Source organism: Triturus cristatus, chromosome 1_2 (genome assembly GCF_964204655.1).
Source record: "Triturus cristatus chromosome 1_2, aTriCri1.1, whole genome shotgun sequence".
Taxonomy (NCBI): Eukaryota; Metazoa; Chordata; class Amphibia; order Caudata; family Salamandridae; genus Triturus; species Triturus cristatus.
Window position 1 is genome coordinate 442,773,492 of NC_140580.1, and position 18,882 is coordinate 442,792,373.

The following is an 18,882-nucleotide window of genomic DNA, read 5'->3' on the forward strand; positions in this document are numbered from 1 at the left end:
CCTAGGCTGCCACCACCAGACATGTTTCTGGACCCCTGGGCCTAGAGCTGCTGCTCTCGGGGGCCTGAAACAATGCATATCCTGGGACGAGGTGCCAAGCTTCCTCCCCCAGAATGGGCAGGGTTCACGAAGGGGAAGCTTCAAAGGCATGCCGCCTTTGTGAGCCCCTCCAGTCCAGTTGCTGCTTTCAGCCACTGGTTCCCACTGGTGCTACCCCACAATTTGGGTGGGAGAACCGGTGGGAAAAACAAGTGAGGAAGAGGGGTGTGCCCACCTCTGCCAACTCCACCCCTCAGGTGGGGGAGGCGAGGTGAAGCACAACCTCGAGTCCCCGCCATCTTGAAGATGCCCCCCTCCCACTGGAGAGTGGCAGAATAGGGGGTGTACCCACCCCAGGGAAGGGACCCATTGGTCTCTGCCCTTTACCTACCTGTAACACCCCTAAATTTAGTATTTAGGGTGCACCATGAACCTTGCTTCCTCAGATCCAGAAACAAGAAAAGAAGATAAGGGTGAAGAGCCGTGCAGAGCTAACAAGAGGACGACGCCCACTGATTTTTCCCCAGCCCTACAGGCCTGTCTCCCCTCGAACCTGCTCCTGCGAAATCCTGGTGTGTCCGGCTGCCAGCCACCCCAAAAACCAAGGAGGACCTGCCTACCGTCACTTCAAAGACTGAATCTCCCATGAACACCGGACTTGTTCAAACCGCAGCTTCTGGTGCCAGCCAGAGACCTCAAATCCAGCGCACTCTTCACCTGCCAAACCCGGCCCGAGCTAGAGTGGACAAACACCACGAGGAGGTCCCCCCCGTGACCCTGACTCGAGAGCTGGCGACCCCTGACCTGCCTCAAGCCTCCAGCCGACGCCTGCAGCCTAAATCCAGAAGGCCCCCTTAACCGCGACCAGGAGCTGGTAAGAAGATCTGACCCCAAAAGACACCCCTGCACCCGACGCTCCACAGCCTTGTTTGCCCAAACTGACGGTGTCTAGCCAACCCTTAACTTCCCAACTTACCTCTCCAAGTTCTTCGTCTCCCTGCCTGCAGTGTTTTTGCAAACCGGAGGCTCTCCATTGAAAACAGGGAGCCCAACGTCGAAACAGCACTCTGCACCCGGCTGCCCCAGTGCTGCTGAGGGTGCACCTTTTCTTCTGCTTAGTTTCCCCTTTTGCCCTGACCTTAACCCTAGGAGCTTTACGCCCACAACTTAGTGGCCTGCTTGCCAGCAGCCACCAACCAGAGACCCCCTATCCTCCACAGGATAACATTGGGCTTCAACACACTGCACCCAGCCGCCCTAGCGCCGCTGAGGGTGCAACAACAGTGCATCACTGACCCTGGCTGATGCCGGAGTCTAACCCCAGAACCTAAACTCCCACAGTTGTTTACTTACCTGTGAACCGTTAACCTGTTTACCTTCCATAGGATAACATTGACACTTTTGCTCCAAAAAGTTTTTAAGTGTGGAATTTTGAAAACTGACAATATTCTTGCAAATCGTGCAAATAACTAAAACGCATTTACTCACCTGTTTTCAGGAAATGTCCAAGTGCTGAATCTAGGCATCCAGCACTGAGTTGGAAAAAGTAACGAAAAAGCAACTTACCTGCAATTTGTTGTAAAAGTCTATTCATTCCAATGTACTATATTTGCTGAGTGTTGCAATCTACTACATTATCTGTAAATCAAAGCAAGTACAATTTCAACCGCATTTTCGAACTGTATTTCAATCAAGTAACTTATTACTGCAACGTATTTTATGTTTACCTGTGTCAGGCTCACTTGGTTATAGAAATAAAACAGCATAATTTTTTATACAAAAACATTTGGCCTAGAGTTCAGTTCTTGAGTGTGTGAATTCATTTGCTGACTGAGTGTGTACATCAAATGCTTAACACTGTCCTCTGATACTGCCTTACTGCTCGACCAAGCTACCACAATCCGAGAGTAAGGTTCTATCTAACTATAACCTCTGCTTACCTCTGGGGACTCTTGGACTCTATACACACTATACCTCATTTTGGTGTAGTATATATAGAGCCAGTTTCTTACAAGGGCTGAACAAAGTGTCTTGGTTATTTCTAGAACTATATTAGTGGCAAAATGAAGAAAGCAAAACAAGAATCAGAATACTGTCAGATTTATAATCAACTGTCATTTGTAGAGCCATGGACTCTTGAGTTTACTTGTAGAAATGTTTTCCCAGGACAACAGGGTTTACTGGGCTGTGCCTGCAAAAATAAAGAACCTTTTACTACGATGCTCTAGAACCCACAGGGTACAAACCTATAGCGCATAACACTCAGGATAATAAAGTTAAGAAGTCGAGGTCTTACTTTGGGAGGTAGCTTGGGGTAGAAGCTCCAAACTCAATGAGACATATAATAGTTAAGAAATCATCCAGCTAGCTAGTATTTTTACTGAAGTATTTTAATCACAAGCTACAACTGAATTCTGTATTTAAAAAGGGGAAGGCAGAAGGCAAAGACAAAATTAACAAGGAGAGTCAGTACTACTGCATGGTTCTATGCGGATTTTACATGGAACACAAACATTATAAGCAAAAACGTGTGGCAGGGATTCTGTCTAAAAACAGAACTATGCCTGGAAGCAGAAGACATCAGGATGTAGGTACTGAGTCACCATACCACATCAGTAGCTGTGGGCCCAAATCCAACTAACTCATAGTGCCTTACCTGCCCTCCTACCCTTCCCAGAGTAACAGGTAAATAACCACCCCAGAACACAACTCTTCCTCCCCCAGAAGGGACCGTGGAAACAGATCGTCACCTTTCATTTCATTACTCATGAATGTTCATAGTAACCAGAAAGACATGAGGGAAAGTTTAGAATATTTGTTGAAATGATTATGCTATGAAACAACTAAACAACTGTGCTGCAAGTAGAAAACACATGCATGCTAGCAAAGTAATTAGCATTACAAGTAAACTATATAAAATGAGAAGCCCTGTCATGATGAATGATACATCTGCCCTAGCCTATCCTCACTACGTAGGCCTAGTGATATATCCTAGATCTCTGGGATTAGAACTGGCCCCCATACCTTGCATTTTTAATTAGGTAATCTGCATCTCAAACTGGTGCGTTCATCTCAGGAGCTTTCCCTCAGTAAGAATTCCCCTCTCTGTTGCAAAAGGCAAGTCTCAGTGTATATGTTAAGTAGTGCCATCATTGAAAACAGCAGATGTTCTTCTGTGTTGTGTCTAAATGCCAAGCTATGTTGCTAATTGATCCCTGAAAAACAGGGCCCCGGTGTTGTTCGACATTGTGCAAAGTGTTCAGACAGAGTCCCAGAGAAAAGAACCTAATAACAAAAACATGTGCAAAGTATTTCTAAAATAATATCATTGCACAAACACAATGTGGTGTTTAATGTGTGCAAAGCAGCCTACAACTTGCAATTAGGCTAAAATAAGGGAAAACTAAGTGGACCCTTAAGGGAGCTCACGACAAACGCATCCAAGTGCAGCCAAGATCTGGCGAGGTACAGTCTCCTTTTACTTCCTTCCAACTCTACAAAACTGTGCATGAACTGGGAATACCTAATTTGTCTCCGTTATAATTTGGGATACTTTGTTGTCTATTAAGGTAGTGGTCACTCTGACAACTTCCAATGCTAGCTGTGTCTTTATGAATTTGGCCGCTACCTTCATGGGGTTCAGCGGCTGTGGCAGGCAATCTGCTCTGATTGGTGGGCGTTCTCACACTCCTTCTGCAAAGAATGACAGCACCTGATTCTGCTACGGCCCCCCCCACCACCTGTGAAGATATCCTCGTGCGTGGGTCCAAACCAGCCAAGTCAGAGCTTGTCCACATTGGAGAGAGATCTCCTTTTCATGGATTATCTTCAAGCATCTTCCTAATAAGTGTAATTTCATTGTTTTGTAAATTAATCCATTCCTACAGAGCCGGAGGAAAAGGTTTCCTATTGCCCATCACTTTCCCGTACAGTGAGACCGTAATCTTGTTTTGATTACTGTAGAATTGGATCCTTTAAGCACACATTATCACATTTTGTTTAGTTTATAGCCTACATAGCAGGTAATGCATTGCTTTACATGATAAGTGAGCTTCATGCTTTAGCTAGAAATTCGTACAACACTTTCTTGAAAGAAAAGATATTTGATCAAGTTACACCTGCGCATCGGCTAAAGTTAGCTCATTCAACTGCAAGACAGAATTTTTCTCCAACTTGTCAATCCAAAGTGAAAGAAAATGTTCAATGCTCAATTCCATGATTCACACTTAGTAATAGCAGACATTTCAATAAGATAGGGCTGACCGCTAGGTCCACAGTGGGTATGTTTGGCTTATTAAGGGAAGGATTCACACTCTATTGAGCGTGCTCTCTTAACAGTCCTGTTTTGCTTGTGTTTTATGAACTAGCCCTCTCGCCAGTTCTCACAGAACTGATTGGACCTTTTACATAAGGTTGAGTAGGTACTTCAAATCTGTTTTTGAGGTGTACTGATCCTAGAGAAGAGATCCATACAGCATTGATGTGTTTAACTCTGCACACCTGGACATGTATCTGAAACATTGTTAATTTAAGTAATTTCTTCAAAAATGTTTCTACTTGCATGCAAAATTGTAACGTTTTTATGGGATGCTTATGTTTACACAGGGGAATAAAACATCTGTAGCATCTTCTCTATTTCCATAAATACTGAAGGTCATGAAATTTATGTTGCATTTTAAACACTATTTTTTACAAAATACGGATACCAAGTGTGTGAGCATATAACTTAAGCCATCATAATTGTAAAACTTTGCGGTGAGTGCTGTTCAGTGGATGAGAAAAAGTGGATCATTTTAAAACCTATTCGAACCGCCGTTTTTGATTGTCAAAATACAAATTATCTTTGTAAATGTACATTTCTTCTACTGTTTTCTTATTAATTTGATGACAAATATGGTGGTTGTTGAACTTGATCTTGCTATTGATGCCTACTTGCAGTATTAATGACTCCTAAATTTCATTCTAACTATACTGGAGCGCATTTTACTGGGATGTCGCCAAATCAGACAACCATGGGTTAAAAATTAGATATGCAACAACCATTTTCCTACTCCAATGCAGTCGAATTCTAAATATGCTATATGTTTTCTCTAGGTGGATTCCTGGAAATGAGGAAAACAAGCAAAAAACTGATGTGCACTATAGGTCTCTGGACGGTGAAGGAAATTTCAACTGGAGATTTGTTTTCCCTCTTGAATATCTTCCAGCAGAGCAACTCTGTGTTATTTCTAAAAAGGTGAGTATTTGTAATCCAAACCACTAAAGAGGGGGAAGGGGAGCCGAAACAGGTCCAGTACCCTTGCTCCCAAGTACAAGCATGTAGCACACAAGAGGGTAGCTGTTCCTAAAGAAATAAGAAAATACAGGAAAGAAATTACAACTTGATACTTTTGGGGGGGGGGGGCTTCCTTATGAAGTGATGCCCTCACATTCCTGCGAAGATGTCATGTTTCATCATTGGACCTTTTTGTTCTTCATGGGATTGGCGCTGCAATACCCCATGGGACCCTCGAGAGGGCTCTTTAGCGGGATCTTTTAAAGTAAAGCACCGTAAAGGTGAGTGCAAGTGTGTGGAATAAGTGAAACGTGGGTTAAAAATACCACAGAGGTACCCTGAGGGTGAGTTTTATTCCTGGCCCCTCTGGTAAGGTTAGAAGCAAAAGCTAAACTGTCAATCCCCAGCAATGAGGAAACACAATTTAGTTGTGAGTGCACACCACTTGCACTCACAACTAAATTGTGTTTCCTCATTGCTGGGGATTGACAGTTTAGTTACAGGTTACCAGGGGGACCCAGGAATAAAACTTGCCCTCAGGGTACCTCCGTAGTATTTCCCCCCGGTATCAAATTGTGATTTTCTTCCTGCATTTTGTTACCCTCTTGTGTACTACATGAGTATTTGGAATCTTCTTGTTTAAAGGTGTGAAGAAGGTCCAGGAATCCGAGAACTGGATGAGATTGCCTTCATCAATTAATAATTATTTTTAGAGGAACTTTGCTCGAGACGCTGGACCTTTCCAGCCTTATATCTGTAACTGTGCAGTAAGGGTTTGAGCATGTGCTTCTCTTTGGATAGTAATAGTAGTTTCAAACATGCAAAGGGTTTCCTTTTAGATCTGTTGTTTTTTAGAGAGAAACCAATGCCATTTGTCATCTTCAAGAACCTCTTTATTAGTTTGATCCTTGTGTGTTTAGCTCGCCAGATGACTTCCATGAGGGATTGACCAGGTACCGCTACTCCGCTGTCAAAAAATCAGCATTTAATATGTACTATTGAAGATTCATGTTCTGCAATATATGAGAAATGTTCTGTTTTCAGAAAAATCAATAAGCCTTGAGAAAGCCCTGGTCTCATTGACCACCTGGGGCAAAACATGTGTCGGCTGTTGCACCTTCAGAGCACACATGTAAATAATGTGTATAAACACACAAGGAGCCAACTAATAAAGAGGAGCACATGCTCAAACCCTTACTGCATTTGTAATCTTCTTGACCTTTATATAGGCATGGGTATTAAAAACAAGCAATGTAAATAAACGCATTGCAAATAATAAGAGAAAACACAGAATAAATGCCATTAATCTTAAATTTAGGAACAGGTGGTACCATGTGTGATTGGAGTGCTAACGGGCATGGCAGCATATTTGCATTCCATAAATAGTTTGTTGACATGGTCCCAGTGAGTCCAATATGGCTATCCAACTTAATCACAACCTTTGTTATGTTCTGAGTATTATAGCGTCCGTTTCCCTGTGGCAGTTCTGATGTTGTGAAACACTCAGTTGGAATTTTTTGCGTTTCTTCTGTTGTCACTTCTTTTGTTTTCTAGTGGGTCCTATATAGCAGCCTTTTCACCCTGTTTCCCTGCAAGATCCCATTAAGGATTTAAGTCCGTCAAACTGGTATCCCTTTTTTGTCAGTGCTACCTTGTGCTCGTTGTGGTAATAGAATAGTTTTTGGGCTTTGTTGACACCTATGGCTACTTCAGACTCTAGGGGATCTATAAGAAGAGGAATCTCCCAGATGAGGCATTATTACCACAAAGTAAGGGAAAGTAGCCCTGTCTGCCTGCCTCATCTCGGAGTATGGCACATATTAACCCAGTCCTTCATTTGCTTAGTTGCTTCCTATGGAATGTACGTTACCTATAAAATTGTGTGCATTGTCCATTCTGACCAGTCTCGGTATCTGGCCAAGAAATTAAAGATATCCAGTGGCACCAGACAACTCCACAGTTCTGACTCACTAGTACAGGAAACTCTGGTTGTCAACACGCAATGCACCAACAACCAATGTTTCTCTGTATGTGCGCCCAAGGCTTGGAACTCACTCCTACCTGTCATTCGCACCACCTTCTCTCTGCCCTCCATCAAAAAGGAACTAAAACAGTTTCTTCTCAATCTGTTTCATGCCTTGCACAACATATGTATCTGACTGATCATGTGCTGTAGCACCTTTGCTTGCATTCCTCATTTCTTCTCATGGGGCCAGTTTCTCTCAATTTTGACCATTCTGATTGAGTTTCAAAACCGTCTCCATTTCCCTCCCTCCTTGTCTGAAACTTTGTCTCTGAATTAGCACCATGGGATGTATGCTGCTTTGGGACTTCTTTTACATGATGCTTTTCTTATGATCTTAAGTCTGCTACATCGATCTATTCACCATATTATATTTATTCCAGTGTCCGGACTATCCATTCATTGCCAAGCATCTTTTTTTCAGTTGCATGTGTCAATTCTCTTCATGTCGAGTAGTACACTGTGTTCTTCGACTTCATTTTTAAGTCTTGCCTCAGACAGTGCAAGCGCTGTAGCTTTCAAGACATTTTGTTAGACTACAGAGGGCTTAGAGCCTGCCCATTGCTTACCATTGGTTGGGTTCAATGTCACTGATTTCCTTGATTCTTTTTGGTCCGCATGTTCCAGTTTCACTTTTTCTTCATGTGTTTGTCGCTCCACTGGAGCATAGTCCAAGTTGCTTGCTCTATTTTTACTTGCTCTGACTTTGCCATTGCTGTTGCTAGCTCTGTCACTTCTTGTCCCATTGTCTCCCCATCATTATTGTCCTATACACCACCTCACATTGTTGCTTGCACTGTAACACCCTCACTCCTCCTGCGTTGTTACACTGCTCCTAGTTTCTTGCTTGGCCCTCCCTCACTCCACTCCCCTCCTGTGTTCTTTTTTTACCCACCCCCCTTCTTTGTTTCTTGCCTTGTTGCTTCCCACCAGAAAAGCAAGCATCGGCAAAGCTCACAAATGAGACATATTGGATCTTTTGAGTCTATAAATGTATTTTTAGCTTGGTTGTACAGCGGCTGAAAATAAATAAAAAAGCGATATGACATGGTAAATGCTGACCATGTCATAGCGCTTTGTTTTTTTATAAAATCTTTTTTTAACTTTCAGTCCTACTGTATAGCAACTGCGATAATGCATGACATAGCAAAATTAAAACATTGACAAAGCCAAATAGCTTTACTATTTGGCTTTGTCAATGGTTTTTAGCCATGTCGAACTGCAGTGCAGCTTAACCCAGAGCTTCATGCATGGATGTGGAAGAGTTTAGACAATAGTTTATTTTCAGTTTGTCGTGCGTGTTGTGCATGAAATCTTCCATGCACCAAGATTCTATTCAGATCACTGGGGGAAGAATTTCTTTTTTTCTTATTGATTTCTTTGTATTTTTGCAGATCCTCATGATGGTCCTGTGTAGAGCAGTCATCGTAGTATGCTGATTTAAAAGCCTTTTCTATGTTGCGTTCCACCTGTGACCAAATTTTAGCAGAAAAATAATACAGGAAAAAATAATACATGGAAGAGGGAAGTGAGGTCTGGACTATTCAAGTGATTTATATGAGTGGAGCGGCAACCTTGGAGAGACATGATGCCAAGTAGTCCATCCATCCATAGGGGCTTCCTGCAGGACTTGTTGGGTGCTCTGGTTCAGTTTCTTTTGAACTAGGCCTTAAACTGTGGACTGGCATCATGCAAGAGTTTTCAGTTCACTCTCGTTAATTTGTTTTGAAAAACATGTTCTTGGCGGCAGTATGGACAGAGGGAGGTTTATAAGGACTTCCATTAAAGCTTTCTTGGGCACCCCATTACAGTAACTTTTCACTCAGCTGAGCTGGCTTGAGGCACACTGGTCATACGAGTTAAAGTAGAGTCTGATGCAGGACATAAGCCTTTAGGGCGCTCTACCTGCCACATTCACAAGCACCAATGCTCCAGCGCATATGTTAATCAGGTCGCACCTGGAGGCACATCAATTGAAACTCTAACTTGTGGATTTATCTATTTTACATACCCAAATTGGTGAGAAAGCATATGATGAAAATTATTTTGTTCAGTCTCCTTAGGCCTCCCACCTACCCCAGCAGCACAGGCTGCTAACAGTAGCTTATTCTTAGAATGGCTGATACACTTTAAAGAGCAGATAAACATGATGTTCAAGCCTTGAGACAATCACCATAGGAAACACACTATTAGCCCCTAATTTATAATTCTGCTTATGTGAAATGCCCATATTAGCCATGAGGTTGTCCTCCTTGGTTTCCTAACTTCACTGTCTAGATAAAATGTCTGACATTTATCAAGTAGACATTCCAAACTGCAGAAAGTTTTCTAGCAATCCCATTGCCCTCTGCTGGTCAGAAGGGCAGTCCATCCTACTCTTGAGAAGCATGGCTGTCTGGATCCCTCTTCAGAAATTATGCCCTCACAACCTGATCGCTTAGAGCCTTGGTTGGGTCAACGCTATTGCTACCTCCCAAATTCTCATCTTTGTTATTGGTTCTCAGCAGTTCATCATGCTCTAAATCCAACTTTAACAATAAGAGAAAAGCTCACCATCGGAAACTTTGCACTCCTATTGCACAGGCTAATTCACAAAATCAATTTGCGCCCCATTCAGGCTCTTATTTGCATCTATTTAATTGTAACAGTGCATGCAAAGAATTAAGTATGATGACTCTGCTTCCACTACACCTCCTCCTCTTGTCCCTTTAAAGGTGTTTGTATGGATGCAGGTGTATAACGCAGGGACGTTACAGGAATAAAGTTTTTATATTTTTTGAATTGAGTAAGCATGTAATAATTATGTAAAGTGCAACTGTAAAGTTTCTTTGGACTGTAAAAACATGGTTGTTAAACATTTAACCAAATGTGTTATTTTTACAGGAGCATTTTTGGAGCCTTGATAACACAGAATTTAGAGTACCCCCGAAATTAATAGTTCAAATATGGGACAATGACAAATTTTCTCTGGATGACTACTTGGGTATGAACTTTAACCTTATTAAATAAGTTGCCAAACCATGTTTGTAAAGCTAACTTTGGGCCTTTGTTTGTATTCGAGTAGTTTTCTTTCATATAAAAGCAATGTTGTTTAAAAGTTTGCCTACACAAAATAACTTTTGTCTTGAGAATTGGGCGTCTTGTGAATTTGTTGTAAGTTCTTAACTTTTCTTTGAAACAACCTAAAATTACAATTTGATTTTTGTGTTTAGATCTAATGAAGTATCTTAAGTGTCTTTCTGTATTTTAAAACAAGAACAATAAGAAATTAGGAGAGCTTCTGAACATGTCTTGCGCTGCAACTGCTTCGTGAAGTTATTGCGCTCAAACAATTTCTGCTTGGGGCTGCAAGGTGCCTCAGGGGATTACCTGCTACCCCCATGAAATAAATAATTGGGGAAAGTTTAAGTGGATTCAGCTCTCCACCTTATAAATCGAATCATATTTTGGAAAGCTGCTTTATTCTGCACAATTTTAGATTTAATTTCACATATATAAATTGGCAGTCATCTATATCCGTTGTTTTTTCTGTCAAAAGAAATGTACAATATAGATACTGCCTCGATTTATAGGGAGGACTGTTGAATCTGTTACTACTTTCTACAGCTAAAGTAACTTGCAATGAGTATGCATTATTCTTATACACTAATAAACTACATTCATATAAATGTATGTTCGATTGCATGGGTGGCTGTAGATGCACATGTTCTGCATACTCATGCCATGTAGTGTTGGGTCTGCGTTGTGCAAGTTTTTTTTCTTGGAAGTCTTTCAAGTCAGGAGACCGAGTGACTCCTCCTCTTGGAGATACTGGGTATGGGCATAGGCTCCTTTGTTAGATTGTTTTCTCTCCACTGTCGGGTTTGGATGTGTGGCCTCTGCTCTGTTTTGACTCCATTTGGTGCGATTCTTCTGTTCTTTTACTGTCTTCAACAGTATTATTTTGATCACGCTTCTCACTTATACGCTGCTCTCAAATTTTGTTGGTTTGGGATTCGACTGATCACCCTTCATTGCACCACCCATCTCGGGCCTTCTCTTGTATGCACCCATTTCCATCTGAAATGCCTGCTGATGGCACTCGCACCCTTCAAATTTTGCCGGCGCTGCTATGCAAAATATCCGCACACCGATGAACACCTCGTGTGCAACTTGTCTCTTTTTCCGGACCATCGGAAAGCTGACTGCGACACGTGTAAGGCCTTTCGGTCCAAAAAAACCCTTAGGGATCAAAGGGAATGTCCATTGGAAATGTCTCCCGGATATGACACCCAACTTTTTCGGTGAGTAGTCTACTTCGGAGGAAGAACAAGGGGGTTTCTCCCCTGATGAAAGCTCGGGCCCTTGCCTAGAGATTGATATGGAGAGGGGTAGCCTTCCATCTGGTCAGCGCATGAGTACTATGGTCCCTGCTCTATTACCCAAGCAGGCATTCTGGCCATGGTCAGATCCGAAAGACTGTTTCAGATGCCCACCACCGAAAACTAAAACCAAGGACAGGCCTTTGGCATCGACCTCTTCAGACCGAGACTGACCTCCGGAATTGAGCCGTCAACCGACCACATTTACCTCTGTGCCGAGCCAAACCTTGGTTCTACACCAAAAGCCTCCATACCGAAAATTACGTATCTGACAGCCTCTGAATATTCATCAGCTTCTATGTCTCTGGTTGAGCCTATTCTCGAGAAAATGGACATTCGACAATGGAAAATTCTGATCCAGAAAGGTACAGCATCTAGAATTGTTTCTCCGCCCCCAAAGAGGAAACTGTCTTCCCAGGAGACATTAGACAGCCTTGTCCCCCAGAAGAGGAAGATGAAGGACAAAGCTGCCAGTCCTACACAATAGCCTCCTCCTCCACCATCGACTCCCCTCCTCCAGCCTCATCACCACCCCGCCTACATCTCCACCACCTGATCCACTTGATGATACTCATCCAGGGTTACCAGATACAGATGATTGGTGATTAATCAGGCCATTAGGAGATCCTGACCCATGGGATGCATGGCACTGATCCCTTTACCCCAACGATCCAGGTCTGTATCCTGCTCGTAAGTAAAGTAAGTAAATAAGTAAAATGATTATAGAGCGCACAAATGCCGAGGCGTCTTGGCGCTATAGCAGGACACCGGTTTAGCACAGGGGTAGTACCTTACTTCTGCCTAATAAAGAGCCACATCTTCAGCAGCTTCCTGAATCGTGGTCTGGACGGTTGAAGTCTGAGCTCGTCTGGTAATTCATTCCATAATCTGGACGCACAATATGATGGGCTCCTACCCCCCCATCTTGCTCTTTGTATTCTAGGTACCTGGACTTGGTCTTTGTTAGCTGACCTAAGATGGCGCCTATGAGTGTACTGCTGAAATAGTTCCTGTAAATCAGTTGCTCCTCCACCAAACTGGGTTTTATGTACCAAACACAAAGCTTTAAACTCGATTCGCTGTTGCACCTGCAACCAGTGAAGAGTTTTAATGCTGCCAGACATATGATAAAACTTTGGAATGTTTAACAACATTCTCGCTGCTGCATTATGTATGGATTGTAGTTTGGACATTTGGCGTTTGTTTATGCCCATATAAAGGGCATTACAATAGTCAGTCCTTGAGAGAATCAGTGACCACAACCGATATCCGTAGTTCTGGGGGAATAAAAGGAAAGGTTTTCCATATTACTTTTAGCTGGAAGAAGCAAGCAGATGTGACCTGGTTAATTTGGGCTAGGAAACTAAGTTGGTCGTCCAGCAAGATTCCCAAGTTCCTTACTTTTCCTGTGGGTACAGGACAGTTCCCTGCCTATGCCAGCCACCATACCTGGTTACAGAGCGGTGCCCCAGCCCCAAACTCCCATCACTTCAGTTTTTCCTATATTTAGCTTGAGATAGTTCTGGTGCATCCAGTCCATGATATGTTTTAAACAGCCATGGAATTTCCCAGTGATGGTGTCCGCATTTGAGGAGATGGAAATGACCAGTCGGGTGTCATCAGCGTATGACACCAAAGAAAACCCATGTCCGCTGGCAAGCTTAGGCAGGGGTGCCACATAGATGTTGAAAAGTGTTGGGGACAGAGCTTATTCCTGGGGAACTCCACAGGGGAGGGAAAACCTATCTGATTGATGGTTGTCCCAATACACCTTTTGTTTCCTATCCATAAGGAATGAGGCCAGAAGGCTAAGGGCCATCTCATTAATACCTATTGCCTTCAGCCTTTGAATCAGTATATGATGGTTCACGGTATCGAATGCGGCTGAAAGGTCAAGTAGAATTAGGATGGACTTTCCTCCACTATCTAGTTGTCTGCGTATTTCCTCCGTGGCCATAATTAAGGAGGATTCGGTGGAATGGTGTTGTCTAAAACCATGTTGAGAGTGGTCTAAGATGTTATTAAGGTCTAGATAGCCCATTAAGTCTAGATTCATAGATTTTTCCAGTATTTTGCCGCCAGCGGTTGAAAAGAAATGGGTCGATAGTTTTCAATGGCTTTTTTAAGATTGGCCTGATACATGCCTTCTTCCAGGAAGTAGGGAAGGTTCCTGAACTCATGATATTGTTTGAGTGGGGCGAGTTGGTTACTAATTTTATTCGAGACCATATGTATGATAGCTGGCAGGCAAGGGTCTGTTGGGGACCCGGATTTTGCTGCTAGTAACAGATCATTTCTTCTCTCCATGGATAGGGGGGTGAACATACTCAGCTGATTTGACGTGGCAGGACTAGCTAGACTGGTTGACTCCGGCGTGCTAGTACTGCAAGGGCTCCGATGTTTTCCTACCAATTCATCATAAATGAGTTGTATTTTTGTCTGGAAGAAGCTAGCCATCTTGCCGCAAACTCTGGTCCAGGACAAATTGATTTTCTTGGTTTAGTTTAGATAGTGCTGTGACTGTCTTAAAAAGCTTTCTTGAGGAGTTTTTTGCCCCATCGATTTTACTAGTGAAGTAAATCTTTTTCGCATTTATGATGGCTCGCTTATACTCCTCTAAAGCAAGTTTGTAAGGCAGTTTACTCTGTTCGCTGTAGTCAGCTCTCCATACCCTCTCCAAGTGCCTACATCTGATTTTTATGGCTTTAAGGTCTGGATCGTACCATGGGGCAGATGCTCTTTTTCGCTGTTATTTATTTAATGTTAACGGGGTTAACTGATCAATTGCTGATTGGATCCATCCATCTATATTATCAGCTGCCTCATTAACATTCGCCCCTAGAGACGGTGGACTTGTATCCAACAGCTCTGTTAACTCTTCTTTCCTAATTTTATGCCAAGGCCTGGATTTGACAGGGGGCAGGATCTTTGTCTGGAGCCTATCGCTCTCCCTATAGGTAAATTTGAATATGGCCTTGTAATCCGACCAGGTTACTGGAAGTACTTTTTCGACTGAGATATTTGGGTTGTTGGTAAAAATACCATCAAGAGAGTGTTGAGCCTTGTGTGGGTTCCGAGACTAACTGTGTAAGCCCAAAACCTTCTAAGTTGTCAACCAGTATGGCTGAGTCTAAATAGTTTTCAGCTTCTAAGTGAAAATTAAAATCCCTCAATATAGTGAATGTTGGAAAGTCAAGATGTGATTCCATAAATGTCTGCAAACCCTCTAAAAAGGGGGCCGGAATAGGAGCAAGCCTGGGACGGATGCAGTATTAGAGAATTTAATATTGAAGTCTATAGCTTCTGCTCCAGGTAACTGACAGGACGCGAAAGTGGCCTTGAAGGTGGATCGATAGATAATTGCTATGCCACCCCCTTTTTCCCTGATCTTTCTACACTTGCCAGGGAGTAGCCTGCTGGAATTATAATAGCCCAGTCAGGCCCTGAGGTGTTCGTAGCCTGGGTTTTGGTAAGGAAGACCAAATCGGGGTCTGAGGCCTGTAGTAAAAGTTCTAGTTCATATTTGTGCTTAATAGCCGATCTTGCATTCAGCAGTATGGCATTTAGACCGCCCACCTTGAAACCGTGGATAATCTTCTTCTTATTTTCTAACTTGTGCGGGGAGTGCTGAGCTGAGGTAGCCTTAGTACTATCCTTCCCAGAGACTGGTAAATTCTCGTTTCTTGTCAACTCGCCAAGGTTTGGGGGGGAGGTATGTGTGATGTCATTGAATGAAAAACAGCACATATTACCCTGATAGCTGGGATTATCATTTCCCCCAGGCCACCTGGCTAGGTTACAACGTTTACCATTATTAAGTGCTTGTAACTATAATGAAAAGTAGCCAATACGTAAAAAACGAGCAGGGGTCCTGGGGCATGGTGCATTCCGGGCACAGATGGGCTTGCCATTTGCGCGCCTTTGGTGCCCCCACTGGCGCATCAGTTGCGCGCTTGGGACTGCATTGTGGAGATATGCCCCCGGCACCGGAGTGAGGAACCAGAAATGCTTGGAAGAGCTGGACCGTCAACTGCTAGGATGGTGGCCCGATTGGAAAAAAAAGAGCGAGGCAATATAGAGCTCTTTCCGCACAATCGAGGAAAGACCTTGCGGCAGACCGAAGAGCAGAGAGAAAGGTAGGAGCGAGCTAAGAATGCTCACCCAACAATGCCACAGGGTTGGAGAATTTAGTTTAAAGTTAAAACCAGATAAAATTTACACCCAGTTAAAACAACACGCATAGATAGAATGGTACTTTAGTGCAAAAGAACAAGTATTTGGCATCAGTATTTTCACACGACTTGCTTCTGCATACGTCCAACTCCTCCAGAAGATGCCACTTCTTTTCAATAAGTAATTGCTAGAGCAGCAGCTTTTCACAATGTTGAGCTACACAGAGCCCCTAGAACAGGACTTTTTGTTTGACACCCACTCTTCCACACATAGAGACACCCAGTATTTACCCAAGCTTCCCGGCATGATGAGACATGCTGAGGAATTTTTAGAGTCAGTCCATGCCAGAGTTATCGCCCACTCTTTATCAGCTGTCAAGTTCCACTGAACGCTATAGTTGCTACTATGCCTCGTAAGAGCTAACAGCCAGGCTACTGGGGCTACCCCACCTCCTGAAAAGAAGAGTAAGCAAATGGATGCAGCTGGAAAGAGAGTCACAGCACAGTCAGCTAATCGTTGGCGAGTTGCCAATTCCCAAGGTCTTCTGGCCCGCTGTGACAGAGCCCATTGGGATGAGATGGAGGAACTCTTACATTACCTCCCTGAAGAACACTGCAAAAGGGGACAACAAATAGTCACAGGTCAAGACATTACCAAAAACTCCATCCGATATGCACTAGATGCGGTGGATACAGCTGCTAGTGGTGTCAATACCAGTGTGATATTTACACAACATGAATGGCTTAGGTATTCTGGGTTTAAATCGGAAGTCCAGCAGGCAGTACTGAAAATGCCTTTTGACGAAGAACACCTTTCTGGCCCACAAGTAGACACTACCCTTGATAAAAATTAAAAAGGATATGGACACAGGTAAGGTAATCATTACAGACCACAACTTATAGAGGGTCTTTGCATCGCACAGGCTACAGGGGTGCATATAAATCTACCACCACAGACACCTCCATCCCGCCTCAACAAAAACAAGGCCAGTCTGCCAACAGTAAGACCTTTTTGAGAGGTTCCTTTAGAAGCAGCAACAACAAGGTAAGGGTTAGGGTGCGTCCACACACGGGGCAACACCCACAGCAAAGCAGCGACTACCCAATCCTCCCCACAGACCACTCCACATCTGTTGGGGGCAGACTACAATCTTTCCACCCAGTCTAGGAATCTATTCCCTCAGACCAATGGGTACTAGCCATAATCCAACACTATTGTCTGGAGCTCATTACCACACCACCCAACATCCCACCTCACACTCACAGGTTGTCATAGGATCATCTAACACTTCTCAAACAAGAAGTCAAAGCCCTTCTCACAGGGGCTATAGAACATGTCTCACTTCAACAGCAGGGTTCGGGGGATTATTTGGTTTACTTTGATTCCCAAAAAAGACGGGTCACTTACACCAATCTTGGATCTCCGACCCTTCAACCAATCCATCCTATCAGAACATTTCCATATGGTTACTCTACAGGATGTAATTCCACTTCTCCAACAGAGGGACTTTATGGCAACACCAGACCTAAAAGATGCCTTTTTCCATATACAATACACCCAGCAAATACCTCAGATTTGTCATAGCAGGCAAACATTACCAATTTGAAGTTCTACTGCTTGGGTGACCACAGCACCTCAATTGTTCGCAAAAATGTTTTGCAGTAGTTGCAGCATATCTGAGAAGAAAAAACATTCATGTATTCCCATACCTGGATAATTGACTCATCAAAGCCAGTACCTAACTAGAGTGTCAACAGTGCACACAATTGACAGTGGATTTACTTCACAGACTGGGGTTTCAATAAATGTCCCCAGGTCTCACTTTCAACCTTTCCAAATTTAACCTTTACTTAGGACAATCCTCAACACACAGTTAGGATTAGCCTACCCCAATCCCACTCTAGTTCAGAACTTTCAGGTAACTCGACCACCGTTCTAACCGAACACACCTCTCTCAGTTCAGACTGTGATGTGTCTGCCAGGAATGATGGCCTCTTGCATTGGTTCCCCACACAAGGTTTCACATGCTTCCCCTACAGCAATGCCTAGCTTGCCAGTGGTCTCAATCACAGGGTCACCTCGAAGGACTAGTGTTGATAGACTGGAGCACTAATGACCTGCTACAGGGGCAACATTTTCTAGACCCTGTTCTTCAACTTTTGCTTACCATAGATTCATCCGAGACGGGTTAAGGTGCCCATCTGCAACACCTCACAGTACAAGGTCTGTCAGATGCCAAACTTCAATCCCTACACATCAACTACTTGGAGTTTCAGAGAATCTTTTAGCACTAAAGGCTTTCCTTCCTCACCTATCTCACTAGGTTGCCTAGTCTGGACGGACACTATGACAGCCATGAATTATCTACAATAACAGTGGGGTTGGGCGGGGGACACAATCTTCTCAACTGTCAGAACTGTCTCAGACCATATGCAACTGGACTTTTCACCACCACATTCATCTCTTGGTGATATATCTGCTGGGAGCCGACAATGATTTTGCAGACCTGCTCAGCGGGATGCAGCAACTGATCCATGAGTGGGAACTCCACCCGCAAGTCCTCCTTCCCTACTTTCAAAAGTGGGTGTTTCCTCAAATAGACCTTCTCACTAGCTAATTGTGTGGAGTGAGCTTCAGGATTTGAGTTCAGTGCCTCTAGAATTGTTCACATCACCTTTGTCCCAAACAGTGCCATTGTGAGTTGCCGTTTTTTGGGATGAGCAGATGATCAACAGTTCCCTGGGATTTGGGTGATTTCTTCCCTTGATGCAATAATTTGAAGTGCAGGTCCTAAAAAATGATGTGTCCACAAGATTGGATAGTTAGGCTTCTTTCAGCATTACTGCAACAGTCAAACTTGAGGAACTGGATACATGCTCACTACAGCTCATTGGCTGTTGCCAACTTTGCTAGCTATAACATTCTTGCATGAGCTAGCTAACCAGCTTTCTCATCCGTGGAAGCCCAAACAAAAGTTAGTGGAATATGTCTTCTCTCAGTGGCGCACGCCA

General features: G+C 43.4%; 1 protein-coding gene across 5 annotated transcripts in view; it reads left to right on the top strand.

Annotated features, from left to right (window-relative positions):
- The window catches only part of MYOF (myoferlin), a 591,005-nt gene that overhangs the window by 555,321 nt on the left and 16,802 nt on the right, over positions 1-18,882 (top strand). For all 5 annotated transcript variants that reach the window (XM_085606131.1, XM_085606127.1, XM_085606128.1 and 2 more), the window contains 2 exons: positions 5,134-5,275; positions 10,221-10,320. In XM_085606131.1, the coding sequence (XP_085462257.1) occupies positions 5,134-5,275; positions 10,221-10,320 (242 nt within the window). The remainder of the gene's footprint in view (positions 1-5,133; positions 5,276-10,220; positions 10,321-18,882) is intronic.